The sequence below is a fragment of the Myotis myotis genome, unplaced genomic scaffold, assembly GCF_014108235.1.
Source record: "Myotis myotis isolate mMyoMyo1 unplaced genomic scaffold, mMyoMyo1.p scaffold_m19_p_24, whole genome shotgun sequence".
Classification (NCBI taxonomy): Eukaryota; Metazoa; Chordata; class Mammalia; order Chiroptera; family Vespertilionidae; genus Myotis; species Myotis myotis.
Genome location: NW_023416329.1, coordinates 2,219,270 through 2,234,578, shown reverse-complemented (window position 1 = coordinate 2,234,578; position 15,309 = coordinate 2,219,270). Strand labels below are relative to the sequence as shown.

General features: G+C 48.2%; 1 protein-coding gene across 13 annotated transcripts in view; it reads right to left on the bottom strand.

Annotated features, from left to right (window-relative positions):
* Positions 1-11,869: 11,869 nt before the first annotated feature.
* The window catches only part of LDB3 (LIM domain binding 3), a 56,098-nt gene continuing 52,658 nt past the window's right edge, over positions 11,870-15,309 (bottom strand). For 4 of the 13 annotated variants that reach the window (XM_036355950.1, XM_036355954.1, XM_036355956.1 and 1 more), the window contains one exon: positions 11,872-12,739. In XM_036355950.1, coding sequence (XP_036211843.1) covers positions 12,650-12,739 — 90 coding nt within the window. In that variant the 3' untranslated portion in view covers positions 11,872-12,649. Of the gene's footprint in view, positions 12,740-15,309 lie in introns of all 13 variants that reach the window. The other 9 variants (XM_036355948.1, XM_036355949.1, XM_036355961.1 and 6 more) reach the window with 4 other exon arrangements.

Here is a 15,309-nt window from a genome sequence, read left to right as displayed (position 1 = left end):
CTGATGAACCCCTAGCCAGACTCATCAAGAAACAAAGAGAGAGGATCCAAATATATAAAATCAGATATGAAAGAGGTGATATAACAGTGGACACCACAGAAATACAAAGGATTGTAAGCAAATACTATGAACACTAAATGCCAACAAACAGGACAACCTAGTGAAATGGACAAATTCATAGAAACATACAATCTTCCAAAACTCAGGAAGAATCAGAAAACCTGAGTAAGCCAATAACAATGGATAAAATTGAAGCAGTAATTAAACTTGCAGCAAACAAAAGTCCTGGACCAGATGGCTTTACAGGTAAATTTTACCAAACATTCAAAAAAGAACTAACACCTATCCTCTTCAAACTATTCCAAAAAAAATTCAAGAGGAAGGAACACTTCCAAGCTCTTTTTACAAAGCCAGCATTATCCTAATTCCAAAACTAAATAAATACACTACAAAGAAAGAAAATTATAGGCCAATATCCCTGATGGACACAGATGCTAAAATCCTCAACAAAATATTAGCAAATTGAATCCAACAATACATTAAAAAGATCAGATACCATGACCAAGTGGTATTTATTCCAGAGATGCAAGGCTGGTACAATATTGTCAAGTTAATGTGATACACCACACAAAAAAGATTGAAAGATAAAAACCACATGATCATATCAATAGATGCAGAAAAAGCATTTGACAAAATCCAGCACCCTTTTTTGTTAAAAGTGGGAATAAAGGGATCATACCACAACATAATAAAGGCATTTATGACAAACCTACAGCCAACATAATACTCAATGGGCAAAAACTGAAAGCGTTTCCCTTAAGAACAGGAACAAGACAGGGATGTCCACTTTCACCACTCTTATTCAACACTAGAGGCCCAGTGCATGAAAATTCATGCACTGGAGGGGGGGGGGCCCTCAGCCCGGCCTGCCCCCTCTCACCTTTAGGGAGCCCTCAGGGTGGGGAGGCGACCCGGTGATCAGGGGAAGGCAACGCCCCCATCACACCTCTGCTGCTGCCACTGCCAGCAGCACAAGCCTCAGCCGGCCCTGGTTACCTGAGCCTTGGGCAGCCCTGGGTGGCTGGGCAGCTGCCATCAGAGGCTTGCCTGTGCCTCAGGTCGGCCCTGGGTGGCTGTGGGGCTGAGGGGACTGGGGGACACTAAAGGCAGGCGCGCGGGGCTGAGGGGACTGAGTGCCGCCATCTTGTGGCTGTGGGCACCGCCATCTTTGAGGGTGTGGTGGTCAATTAGCATATTAGATAGGATAGTACTGGGAGTCCTAGCCACAGCTATCAGACAAAAAAAAGAGATAAAAGGCATCCAAATTGGAAAGGAGAAGTAAAACTGTCATTACTCACAGATGACATTATATTGTACATAGAAAACCCTAAAGGCTCTACCAGGAAACTACTAGGCTTAATAAATTAATTCAGCAAGGTAGCAGGATACAAAAATTAACATCCACAAATCAATGGCATTTTTATACACCAATAATGAATTCTCAGAGAAAAGAAAAAAGCAATCCCATGGCAACAACAACAACAAAAATAAGATACCTAGGAATAAACTTAACCAAAGAGGTAAAAGACCTGTACTTGGAAAACTATAGGACATTGAAAAACGGAATAGAGGAAGATACAAACAAATGGAAGCATATGCCATGTTCATGGATTGGAAGAATTAGCATCATTAAAATGTCTATACTACCCAAAGTAATCTATATAAATCTATATATTCAATGCATTCCCTATTAAAATACCAATGGCAAATATCACAAAGCTAGAACAAATACTTCAAAAATTGATATGGAGCCATAAAAGACCCCAAATAGCTGCAGCAATCTAGAGAAAGAAGAATGAACTAAAAGGGATCACAATACCAGATATCTAACTATACTACAAAGCCATTATAACCAAAACACCTGGTACTGGCACAAGGACAGGCATATAGACCAATGGATCAGAACAAAGACCCCAGAAATTGACCCACACCATTATGGTCAACTAATATTTGACTGCTGGAGGCTAATTCCAGCATGTCATAAATGCAAGAAGTTCATGAAAAGGTTGATGGAACCTTGAGGCTTCAGCAGGGCTGAAGATACATACTATTGCCTGCTGGAGTAGCCAAAAGCATTTCCCCAAACCTAAAGATTTGCATATATTTTTGCCTGCTACTGAGACAGCGGAAAGCAGTTCCCCCCTAACTGACAATGCCTACTGTATCAAAACCTTACCTTTTGATATGTATATCTGCTTTGCTTTAGGGCAATTTGTGTTAATAAAGATCGAGGGGTCCAGAGATTCAGAGAACGTGGTTACTGAAGCTAGGTCTCCTCTGGCTCCCCAAAATGCCTTCCAAATTTATATTTCATGTCTAGTCTCTTTATTAATTTACATGCAGCCCTTCTCCAGATTCCTAAACCCTTCTAGATGCTGAGAAATACCCAGGCATTTGACAAAGGAGGCAAGAACATATAATGGAGTAAAGACAATCTCTTCAACAAATGGTCCTGGGAAAACTGGACAGACTCATGCAAAAAGATGAAACTAGACCACCATCTTACACCATGCACAAGAATAAACTCAGGGTGGATAAAAGACTTAAATGTAAGGCAACCTATTTAACAAAGAGGGAATATGCTAGTTGACTCTCATGCCATCGCAATGATGGCGGCGCCCACAACCAATAAGGAGGGAATATGCTAATTGACTGCCCCGCCCTCAAAGATGGCGGTACCCCCAGCCAATAAGGAGGGAATATGCTAATTGACTGCCACACCCTCAAAGATGGCAGTTCCCACAGCCAATAAGGAGGGAATGTGGTAATTGACTGCCCCTCCCTCAAAGATGGCAGTGCCCACAGCCAGTAAGGAGGGTATATGCTAATTGACTGCCACGCCCTCAAAGATGGCGGTGCCCATAGCCACAAGATGACAGTGCCCAGTCCCCTCAGCCCCGAGCATCTGCCTCTGGAGTCCCCCAGTGCCCCCAGCCCCCCAGCTGCCCAGGGCTGCCCAAGGCTCAGGTAACCAGGGCCGCCCGAGGCTTGCACTGCTGGCAGTGGCAGCAGCAGAGGTGTGATGGGGGTGTCGCCTTCCCCTGATCGCTGGGTCGCCTCCCGCCCCTGAGGGCTCCCGGACTGTGAGAGGGGGCAGGCCAGGCTGAGGGATCCCCCTCCAGTGCATGAATTTTCATGCACTGGGCCTCTCTATATATAAAAGGCTAAGCAACTGGCTGGCCAGCCTGCCGGCCAACGTGCACTGACCACCGGGAGCAGACCCTCAATGCAGGAGCTGCCAAGTGACAGCACCTTTGCAGAGTGCCCTCTCACACTCCGGGACCCCTCGGGGATGTTGGACTGTCAGTTTTGGCCCAATACCCGCAGGCCAGGCTGAGAGACCCCATCTGCTAGAAGGACCCTGCTCACTCTGCAGACACCCTTCGAGCCCCAGTGCTGCCCCAGGTGTGGCTGGCTGGGGAGGGAGCATGGGAGGTTGGCTCCAGGGCATGTCTGGCCAGTCTCACCCAGTCCCACCCCACTGGCCACCTTCTAATTAATTTCCTCTCAATGTACACGAATCCATGCACTGGGCCTCTAGTAAAACCATAAAAATCTTATAGGAGCCCTGACAGGTTCGGCTCAGTGGATAGAGCGTCGGCCTGCAGACTGAAGGGTCCCAGGTTCGATTCCAGTCAAGGGCATGTACCTTGGTTGCAGGCACATCTCCAGTGGAGGGTATGCAGGAGGCAGCTGATCAATGTTTCTCTCTCATCCATGTTTCTAACTTTCTATCCCTCTCCCTTCCTATCTGTAAAAAATCAATAAAATATATTTTAAAAAAATCTTAAAGGAGAACATTGGCAGTAAAATCTCAGACATCTCACGTATATGTTTACGGATACATCTCCTAGGGCAAAGGAAACTAAGGAGAAAATAAACAAATGGGACTACATCAAAATAAAAGCTTTTGCACAGCTAAAGAAATCACCATCAAACTAAAAAGTGAACCTGCTGTATGGGAGAACATATTTGTCAATGATACATCTGATAAGGAGTTAATATCCAGAATATATAAAGTGCTCATACAACTTAACAAAAGGAAGACAAACAATTCAATTAAAAAATGGGCCAAAGACCTGAATAGACATTTCTCCAAAGAGGACATACAAATGGCCAAAAGACACATGAAGAAATGCTCAAAGTCACCGAGCATCAGAGAAATGCATATTAAATCCACAATGAGATAGCACCTGACACCTGTCAGAATGGCTATCATCAACAAATCAACAAACAAGGGCTGGTGGAGAAAAAGGAACCCTAGTGCACTGCTGGTGGGAATGCAGATTGGTGCAGACACTGTCGAAAACAGTTTGGAGTTTCATCAAAAAATTAAAAATGGAACTTCTGTTTGACCCAGCAATCCCACTTCTGGGACTATATCCCCAAAACCCCAATAAACCAATCAGAAAGAACATATGCACCCCTATGCTCATAGCAGTGTTATTTACAGTAGATAATATTTGGAAACAGCCCAAGTGCCCATCAGGAGATGAATGAATAAAAAAGCTGTGGGACATTTACACTATGGAATACTATGCAGCTGTAAAAAAGAGGGATCTCTTACCCTTTGGGACAGCATGGAGGGACCTGGAAAATATTATGCTAAGTGAAATAAGCCAAACTGAGAAAGACAAATATCGCATGATCTCACTTATTTGTGGAATCTAATGAGCAAAATGAATTGCCCAACAATATAAGACCTGAAGCAGGGAGGCATGGAACAGACTCACATACCTCGATGCGGGCTTTGGGGGGATGAGAAGTGATAAACCAAAGACCTTATATACTTACTAGAGGCCCAGTACATGAAATTTGTGCACAGATGTGGTCCCTAGGCCTGGTTGACCATCTAAGCACAAGCGTTTGGCTTGGAAGGGCAGGTCCCAGCGGACCTCTGGGCCCTGGGCAGCACCTGAGCCCCTGGGCTCCCATGCACCCCCCTCCACCTGAGTCATCGGGCCCCCGCCCAGCTGCCTTAGCACTTGGGAGCCGGGCGGCAGCCCCAACCCCGCCACGGCTGCTGGTCACTGTCTGCAGGGTGATCAGCAGGGATATCGGGCCCTGCTCACACCTGCCTTGGCCTGGCACTGCTCCACCATCCCGCTGTGGTCCCGCTTTCGCCAGGGCCTCAGGGCCAGCAGAGCCTCCACTGCCACCTGCTGCCAGCGCTGCGTTGCCGACACCTGCTATATTCCATGCTGCCCCCTGGTGGTTAGTGCATGTCATAGCGAGCGGTCGAACTGATCGAGGGGACAATTTGCATATTAGGCTTTTATTATATAAGATATGCATAGCCCATGGACACGGGCAGGAAGGCAGTGGAGACCTGGGTGGGTGAGTAGGGGCTGGGAGGAGGAGGGGAAAGTGGGGGGGGGGGAATGGGAGATATCTGTAATACTATCAACAATAAAAAATATATTTAAAAATGAATTAAAATATTTTCAATTACAATTGACATTCAATATTATATTAGTTTCAGATGTACAGCACAGTGGTACTATTACCAGCAAGGTGATGAGACCTTGGTTCTAGTCCTCTTGAAGGAAAATTTTAATCAAGAGACAAAGTGCAGCAAAGCAAGCAAGAATTTATTGACTGCAGCAAAACACAGGACAGTGAAACAGGGAAGTTATATAAATGTCTGTTATTGGCAGTAAGTTATATAAATGTAAGATTAGAAGAAGCAACAGGAGAGCTGGGGCTGGGCTGCTTTGCCCACTGAGAAGTCAGAGAAAAGGGGGCCTTGAAGACAGGCCACTGCCCACTGCTCCCCTGGTTGCAAGTCTCCTGGGGTCCCTTAGATGGAAGAAGGGGGGAAGGGAATGGTGTGGGTGTGCTCCCTGGGGGAGAGCATGAGCTGGGTCTTTTGTCCTGAGCGTATTTATCTCTTGCAGGTGGGAATCTTAGGGGAGGTCTCAGGGGAGGGTGTCAGTAGAATATTCATCAGCTTTCAGGGGTGCTCTTTCAGGGTCATGATCTCCACTGATTAGTTGGCGCTGGGGCGGGGTCATTACTCAATGCAGCTGGTCCTGAGGCAGTCTCAGTGTCCCTTGTCTGGTTGTGCTGCAGTACACCTGAGGCCTAGATGTTATCTTTAGGGAGGAAAAGGTCAGGGGGTCCAAGCCGCATGCCCAGCGATGTGCTAGGGGAGGACAGGTTACCCTGGCGGTGAGGTTCTTGGTCTTCCAGTTTTGCCCCTTGCTCGGCACCAGGCTTTCTGCCCTGGTGAGGTCTGTACCTGGTCCATCGTCCTTGCTCTGCTCATGTCTGTCTAACTGGCTATAACAGACATTTATATAACTTACAAAGTGATCCCCCCCCCAAATAAATTGTTTTTAAAAGACAGCACATCTCCAAATAGTATGTACAGTGTGATTCCAATGAAGTAAAATAGTGTGTGCACAGCATTCAGCATAGGTCCCTGTGTCCCAGAGGTGGGAAAACCGGGGTGTGCCGTGCCCACACAGACCTGGGCTTTCCGACTTTAACAACCGGGACAGTTTTGCCATCTTCATCCAGAACTACCTGATGAACAACTTAGACATTTTTTTCAAGTGAAAGTCTCATAGGAAAAATAAACTCCATTCTTCTATCAAACGTGAGGCTCTTGCTCCTAGCCCGTTTGGCTCAGTGGCTAGAGTGTCGAACTTCAGACTGAAGAATCCTGGTTTGATTCTGGTCAAGGGCACATATCTTGGTTGCAGTTTCAATCCCAGCCCCTTTCTGGGCGCATGTGGGAGGCAACCAATCAATGTGTCTCTCTCACATCGATGTTTCTCTCTCTGTCTCTCCCCCTCCCTTCCACTCTGTCTGAAATCAATGGGGAAAAATACCCTTGGGTGAGGATTAACAACAACAAAAGTGAGGTTCTGATAGTCAAATATTCTCTCTCTGCATTGGCAGGCATTTGAAGTCATTACCTGCATGTCTGACCATGGCTGGCCAGGCCCTCTGTGCTCGCCACCCTCCTGCTGCTGCCCTCTCCTTCCCTCTGCTCTCAAGCCCTGTGCCTTCCCCATGCCCAAGTGTCTTAAAGCTTTCCCACTTAGCGCCCCTCTGTCTGGGACACTCTACATTCTTCTCACCATTCACCTCAGCCCAAACGTCCCCTCCCCAGCAAGTTCTTCCCTGACCGCCCGACCAAAAGCAGCTACGCCAGCCCTCAGCACACCACCCTGCTCATTTCTCCATAGCACTCACTATCTCGGACTGAGTATGTATTACATGTTCATGGTTATCTCTTCCCGTTAAAGTGTGCGCTTCGTGGGAGCAGAGGCTGCTCTGCACTATCATCCTCCATCCCTGCGACAAAACTAAACCTCGGGACGTCAGAGAAGAAAGGGTCGGCCACTGCACTGGAATATTACCCAGCACTAAAAAGAAATTAGCTCTCACTCCATGAAAAGGCCTGGAGAAAAGTTAGGTGCATATTGTAATGACAGAAGCCAGTCTGAAAAGGCCACACACTGTGTGATTCCTGCTATATGACACCTTGGAAAAGGCCAAACTCTGGAGACAGTAAAAAGATCAGTGGTTGCCAGGGTTAAGAGGGAGGTGGGCATGAGTAAGCAGAACAGAGGATTCTTAGGCCAATTCTGTATGATAACAATGGACACATGTCATAATAGATTTTTCAAACCTATAGACTGTGCAACACCAAGAGTGAACCCTAATGTAAACCATGGGCTCTGGGTGATAATGATGTGTCAATGTAGGTTCATTGATTGTAATAAATGCACTGATCTGGTGGGGATGCTGGTAACGAGAGAGACTATACATGAGTGGGGTCAAAGGGTACATGGGAAATGTGTGTGCCTGCTGCTCAATTACACTGTGAACTTAAAGCAGCTCTAAAAATAAAGCCCAAGTTGTGGAAACGGTTCAAACGTGTAAGTGGAACATCAAGAAAGGTGATTTGATATTGGGGTTGTTCTGGGAAAGCTAGAGTTCAGGGAAGACTGAGCTCAGGCATTAGGCAGTGTGCTCCGAATTGGAGTTCTATGTTCTGTGCTCAGACAAGTTAAGCAGGTTCTTGGTTGAGGGACCTAGTGCTCCTCCAGCTCACCTGCCTACGCCGAGTCTCAGGGGAACCGCATATGTATCTGTTTCTGACATTGGATCCAAAACCCATCCCTCACGCCATGTCTTTATTATTAGCGAGTCTGAGTCCAGCTCAGTGCTGGTGTTACCCTGTAGAGAAGCTTTCAATTTTGAAAATGTTTCTCCTCAGAACTAATCCAGCATAATTTAGTTACTTATTTGGTTGGCTGATTCTAAATTACTAGAATCTAAGTTCCATGAAAAGAGTGTATTTTGTCTTTTATTCACTCTCATGTTCCCAGTGTTCAGAGCAGTGCTTGACACACAGTAAATGCTCAATAAATATTTGTTACAAGAATGAGTAAGTGAGCAAATGAATAAACAATTTTTATTCTGATCATAAGTCCTCAGTGAAGAGGACAGAAAGGTTGGTACAAGGTGAGTAGCCCCCCTTTATCCATGGTTTCACTGTCTGTGGTTTCAGTTACCCACAGTCAGCTGTGGTCTGAGAATATGAAATGGAAAATTCCAAAAATAAACAACTCGTAAGTTTTAAATTGCATGAGCTGCATGATAGAATCTCACCTGAGCTGTGAATCCTCCTCCTTTTGTTCGCATATCTACACTGTAGGTACAGTACAATAAGATACTGTGAGAGAGAGAGACAGATCACATTCACATAACATTTATCATGGTATATTGTTATAATTGCTCCATTTTTTATTGCTAATTTCTTATTCTGCTTAATTTATAAATTAAGCTTTATCACAAATATGTATACATAGAAAAAAAACCAAAGTATGTATAAGGTTCAGTATATACAGGCATCCACTGGGGGTCTTGGAACATATTCCCCATAGATAAGGGAAACTACTGAAAACCAAATTCTGATCTACGTGGTTCATACTTCTGGGCTATTTGTGTCATATTTATTCTCACTGCTGGTTTTCCCAACGGACTTTTTTTCTGGATGGAGAAGTTGGAGGAATTAAGAAAATGAAGCAGGAGTGCCCTAACTGGTTTGGCTCAGTGGACAGAGCGTCGGCCTGCGGACTGAAGGGTCCCTGGTTCGATTCCCGTCAAGGGCTTGGACCTTGGTTGCGGGCACATCCCCAGTTGGGGGGGAGTGCCGGAGGCAGCTGATCGATGTTTCTCTCTCATCGATGTTTCTGACTCTCTGTCCCTCTCCCTTCCTCTCTGCAAAAGATCAATAAAATATATTTTAAAAGAAAACGAAGCAGGAGTGAAGGCTTGGGTTCCGACCCCATTTTATCGGTGATAATAACTAACATTTGTATTGCAGTTTTCTTCCAAAAGTTATTGCAGGTGGTTGCCAACTGTCACTGTGAGGCAGGTGTTAATGCCTCATTTCCAGGTGAAGAGGCAGGCTTGGAGAGGTTCTCCCAGTGTCACGTGGGTAGGATTAGCTCACCCTTGCTATAAGCCTGGTTTACCATGTCCAAGTCCATGTTTCTTCTCTTGCTCCCACTCATCCCTGGCTGGTGTATCCTGGGAAACCGTTCTCTTCTGGGCCTCAGCCCTTCCTCACCCCACCCGTCCCATCTGGAGGATGTCCAGGTGATCTGAGGTCCTTCCCCAAATTTCAATGCCTCCCTCACAGATTTTAAGAACTGCTATAGCTTTAAAAAGTACTAAAATAAAGAGATTTTCTTTCTACTTGTAATTGCATAGCTCTTTCAAAATATGATTTAGATACTCAAAAGTAAATTACAAAAAATGTCCTTTCTTTTCAAGTAATGCCTAGAAACAGAGTACCTTGGAAAAGATTTGGTTTTGTTAAGCACAGGACCCTCAGAAAGGTCTTTTTGTTCTTAATGTCATGAGAGGATTTTTCTCTGAGCTTATTTCAAAACTAAAGATATGGAAGAAAATATAGCAACTTTTTAAGATATGAAGCCATGTAGAGCAGAATAAAAATAAATATGAAATATTTAACCACCAAGTAGCTAGATAAATAAACCTTTCCAAAAGAAAGGCCAGGCTGGGCTTCATTTACCTGGAAACCGCTTTGCGAGCGTGTGTGCTCCTCACTGGGAGGCGCCTCGGGCCTCGGGCCACGGGCCAGCACAGCGGCCTGGCCTTTCGCATCGTCCAGCTTCTTTGGTGGCCATATAGAAAACCCTGCTTTCAGTGTCTCATGAAACACTTTACACAGAAAACTGTTTTTGCGGTCTTTTGGGAGTTTTATTTTGCTAAAAAGTAGAATTCACATGGCAAGAAAAATCAAAACAAAAACCATGCCAAATAGTTTTGTGCACACTTCTAACACACTACATTCCACTTCTGAAATCTTAAAATTAAAAAAGAAATCCCAAAGCAAAAGTATCTGTGTTGAAAAGTTAACATTAGAAAAGCTAGGTTCCTAACCCCAACACTGCAAGCCCAAGTCACTCTGTTGCAAAGAGTCAATGTTTATAAATGTTAAATAAATGTGAACAATACGGGGACAGAAACTGCAGATCCAAAGTGTACTCTACACCATGAACTATTAAAAATTGTGTTTGGTGTTGTAGGCCATCCATGAAGTTAACCTGAAATAGATACGGCCTTCACACTGAGGCGATGCAAACTTACAAACACGAAGAAACCCTGTTCAAAGCTACTCCTTTCCCTGCTGCCCTAAAAAACATTTTGTTTTGGGCTCTGATAAATAAAAGAGTTCCTCAGAATCTCCACTAGCTCTGAGCTGTAGAAACACCGACCCAATACAGGACTATGACGTTCTCCTTTGAGATATTTCACTTTTCAGTGATCACACACTTTTTGATCATCACCCGTGCGGTGTGTGTGTGTGTGCACCATTTTAAAAGATATTTTTGAGAACAATTCTAGGGAACTTTTTCCTTTCCTCATGACCAGTCCCTGATAATTTAATTGTTTTGTTTTATTTTGCTTTGTTTTGTTTTAGAGAAAGCTGCCTAGAGCCTTTCTGTACAGTCTGCAACCTCCTTGTCCCTGTGCCTTTGAACTTTCCAAAAATAACAGAATGTCCAAGGCACTTTGCAGCTCCTGCAGAACCTGCAGGCTCTCCTGCGCCTGGCTCTCTCGCAGCCCCTCGCTGAACAGGGCCTGGAGGGAGCTCACTCATGCCCCTCCTGGTGCTCCCTGGGGGCTGGGGGTTACCCTGGGAATGAGACATGGGCTTCCTGCGAGGGACACACCTAGCTGCACACAAGAGAAGCCTCCACTCCAACCGCGCGGGTCGCTGCCCAGAGGGGAGACCAGGTACCGGTTCCAACTCAGCACAAGCTCCCAGATGCCTGCTCAACGCTAGCTATTACTGCTATTTTAAAGAAGTTTAAAGGCCCAAGTCTATTTTAATAAATATTTATAAACAATTGCTTGATCAACCCAGCTCAAACATTTTCAAAACCTGAGCCCCAGTGGCCATGATGAGTGTCAGTCCCTCTTCCTTCCAGCACCAGCGCGCGGGCCGGTGCTGGTGGGAGGCCTGCCTTCCGACTGACGCTGGCAGAGGGGGCCTCCCGCTGCCCCGAGTGTGGGCAGCCCCCCGCCCATCCGCCACCCAGTTCCATCGCCGCCTCCCTCCTTCCCGCTGGCCGGGCCGCCGGGCTTCGGGGCCGCCGGGGGCGGGGCTTCGGGGCCGCCGGGGGCGGGGCTGCAGGGGCGGGGCTTCGGGGCTGCAGGGGGCGGGGCTTCGGGGGCCGGGCTGCAGGGGCGGGGCTTAGGGGTTGCAGGGGGCTGCAGGGCGGGGGGGCTGCAGGGCGGGGGGGCTGCAGGGCGGGGGGGCGGGCCCCAGCCGCACACACACAAGGCCAGACCGAACGGGGAGGCTTTCAGTCTCTCCCGCGCGGTAAAGCGAAGCCGGGAAAACCCGCAGTCACTTTCCCGTCGCGACTTGTAAAGGAGCTAAGCGTCTGGGACATCGCGGCCTCCGACTGAGAGCGGAGCTGCAGAACCGCCTCTGGCTGGGAGGGTGGGGGCGAGGGGGGGAGGGGGATTGGGGGAGCGGGGAGGGGAGGACCTGGCCCTGCGAGGCGGGGCTCCCTGACCGCGCTCCTTCCAGGTCTGAGGCCTGAGGTCCGAGCCGCACCAGCCAGGACGCCACCTCCTCCCCGCAGGGAGGCCTCCCCGCGCCCCCTGGGCTCGGCGGACCCCCGCCCCGTGAGGACACCCGCCCCGTCGGCACGTGGCGCTGCCTACCCGGAGCCCGGAGCCCGGAGCCCGGAGCCCGGCCTTGGAGCCTCCTCCGCCCGCTCGCCTGGCGCTGGTGGCCCGGGACGTGCATCGCTGGGGAAAGTTAAAGTTACTTTTTGTTTTTCACTTTTGAGTTCCCAGGATGCGGTCCTAAACGTCCGAGGTGCAATTCCAGTCTGGGGTTAATTACTACTTTGGCTTAGGAACCTCCATTTGGCTTCTAGTCTGAACTAGGCAAATGCACAGTCTGTGCAGAGAAGGACTAAGTTACACTCAGGAGCGCTCGGTGCTTCCCTCTCCATCCGTCAGGGTCTCCGTTCCTCCGGCAGCGGCAGCGGCAGCGGCCCGCCTGCCCCGCCCGGGCTCCCTACACGTTGATGGCGTGCGCGTGCTTCTTGCACAGGGGTTTGTCCTTCTTGGAGTAGAACGGCTGCCCCTCCAGATTCACATGGCAGACCTGGGACAGAAAACAGACCGGGTGACACAGGCCGCGTGCAGGCCCGAGGGGGAGCACCCGCCAAAGGTTTGTCACCCCTTTAGGGAAAGCGCTGTCCCGGGCAGAGGGGGCAGCAGCCCTTTCTCCCACCTCCAAGCCTTAACTGCGGAAGCAGACTCGCTGGGTTAAACTGTATGAACTGAAGACTTCCTGAGAGGAACATGGAGTAAAACTCAAATTAAATTAAATTAATGGAGTAGAGAAATATGCATGCTGAAGACCCGTTGGCACTATCCAAAAATTAACAAGGAACCAATACTAGTCAATATCCACAGAGATGGTTAACATCTAAAAAAATACCGTTAGTAAACTAGCAAACACGCCAGAAAATTATCCTCACTCGCAATGAAATAAGAAAAGCTCCACAAACACCACTAGAGAACTCTCACTTTAGTAAAATAAAAAACCAAACAAAGCCCTCAGTAGCTTGTCACCTCTAAGCTTACATACCTCTAGCCAGAGTGAAAGAAAGTAAGAGTCTGCACCGCTGCCCTGGCCAGTGTGGCTCAGTGGATAGAGCGTCAGCCTGTGGACCAAAAGGTCCCGGGTTCGATTCCGGTCAAGGGCATGTACCTTGGTTGCAGGCTCCCTGGCCTGGGCCCTGATCAGGGCTCATGCAGGAGGCAACCAATCCATGTGTTTCTCTCACATCGGTGTTTCTGTCTTTCCCTCTCTCTTCCACTCTCCCGAAAAATCAATGGGAAAATATCCTCGGGCGAGGATTAACAAAAAACAAAAACAAAACAGACAAAAAAAGTCCGCACTGCCCTATGGGACCCTGCCTCCGTGTGGCAGGTGTACCTGAGAGAAGAACTCTTAGAGGAAGGGAAGGGATGGCACCGAGTCGGGTTCTGTGTGCGTTATACCATGAAGGCCGGATGATTGAGAGATTTATGCACATTGTTTGGCAAAGCGCCCGCCTCGTGTTATAGATGTAAGAATGTCCAAACCTGAGAGAAGCTTTATAAAAATGTATTTGAGCCAAACAGAAGATACAACTGGAAGCAAGATCTCAACAGGCTTGGAAAAATGCTTCCAGCCCTCCCAGCTTTTAGACTACCAATGTGTAGGCTGGCCCTGGGTGAGCGATAATGCCAATGAGTCAGAGTCAGATGGGAAGCCACATTGGCTGGGATTGGCCCAGCCTCAGAGAGGGCGCTGAGGGTCCCTAACGGGGAGTAGAACTGGGGCCACAACCAGGACACTAACATTGGGTAAAGAAATGCAGGTGGAGTTCCCACATATGGGGAGGCATGAGGATGGGGCAATCACCCCACGGGGTCAGTGAGCGTGTGTCCACGCCAAGAGAGTTGGCAAGAAAAGCGGCATCATGAGGGCCCGTGTGCAAAGCCCTGATGTCACCCGTAGGGTCCCACAGACTTGCCAGGGGGCTCTGGAAGACATGACCTGAAAGTGTCTGAAAACTTCCCAGGCAGATACAGTCATATTGAGCGTAACCAGGCTCCTGTGGTGGCCTCAAGCTGCTGATGACAGTTTGGAGCCAAGTCCAAGAAGGTGGCACTCAAGATCCAACTGGAGATAGGTTTCATGGAGACAGAAAGACCTCTCTGGAGTGAGTTGGCCAGGAGATGCCTGCCAACCCTGCCTGGTCTGCGACAGTGCTGGCCGCTGGTGAGAACTCTGGGATGAGTCAGGCTGGACAAGGAGTTGGGGGGACTGAAGACCAAAGATGAGGCAGGGCTAGAACCTCAGAGGAGGCTCCCTTATGAGATGAGACTGAGAACAGGATTTGTCATAACAAGGTTGTGCTCAGTGTCTTGGGCCAGGAGGCTGCAGGCAGGATGCATGGTGGCTTCGTGGTGGAGGGGGTCTCCAGCCTACTCAGCACCGGCACAGCCGGGATGGCCGCCTCCCCAGGTCCGGGGTCTAGGAGCATCGGGCCTGGCTGGGAAGGAGTGGTGGCCATGAACAGTGCTGGCTACAGAGTGGAAGGCGATGAAATAGGCCGGGTGCAGCAGCCTCAGCACTGCCCACAGAAGTTATGCCACCAGCGTCCCCTCCTGTTACCCACGCTGGTGAGGAAGGGCCAGAAACCCACTAAACTTGGAGGAAACGAGGGGCCAGGAAGACATCCTTCCCCCAGGAAGGTAGGACCCAAATTCTTTCCCTGGAACTCAAGTGCCAAAGGCAGACAGGAGCTGAGCCCTTCCCTTGACCCACACTGCCTTTTCTGAGCCTTCGTTCTATGTGCGTGGGATTTCAGCAATGCTGTCTGTGCTGCTGTGAATTGCTGGTATGTGCTGCTTTGCTTTCCTTCAAGATTCTAAATTCCCTGAGGGGGAACTTCTGGAATGCTCTTGCGCTCCCAGACTTGGTCATTGGAATTAGTCTGAAGGATGTGCTCTCCTGAGATATGACTGCAGGAAACACCGTCAACTGGGGGAGCTAGTCCTGGTCTTCCTTTCTTACAGTTTTTTTGTTTTTTTTTTTAAGTTAAAAGAAAAATATATGCTCATTAAAAGTGATTTGGAAAGAGAACCAAGAAAACCCTCAAAGTTTTCCAATTGAAC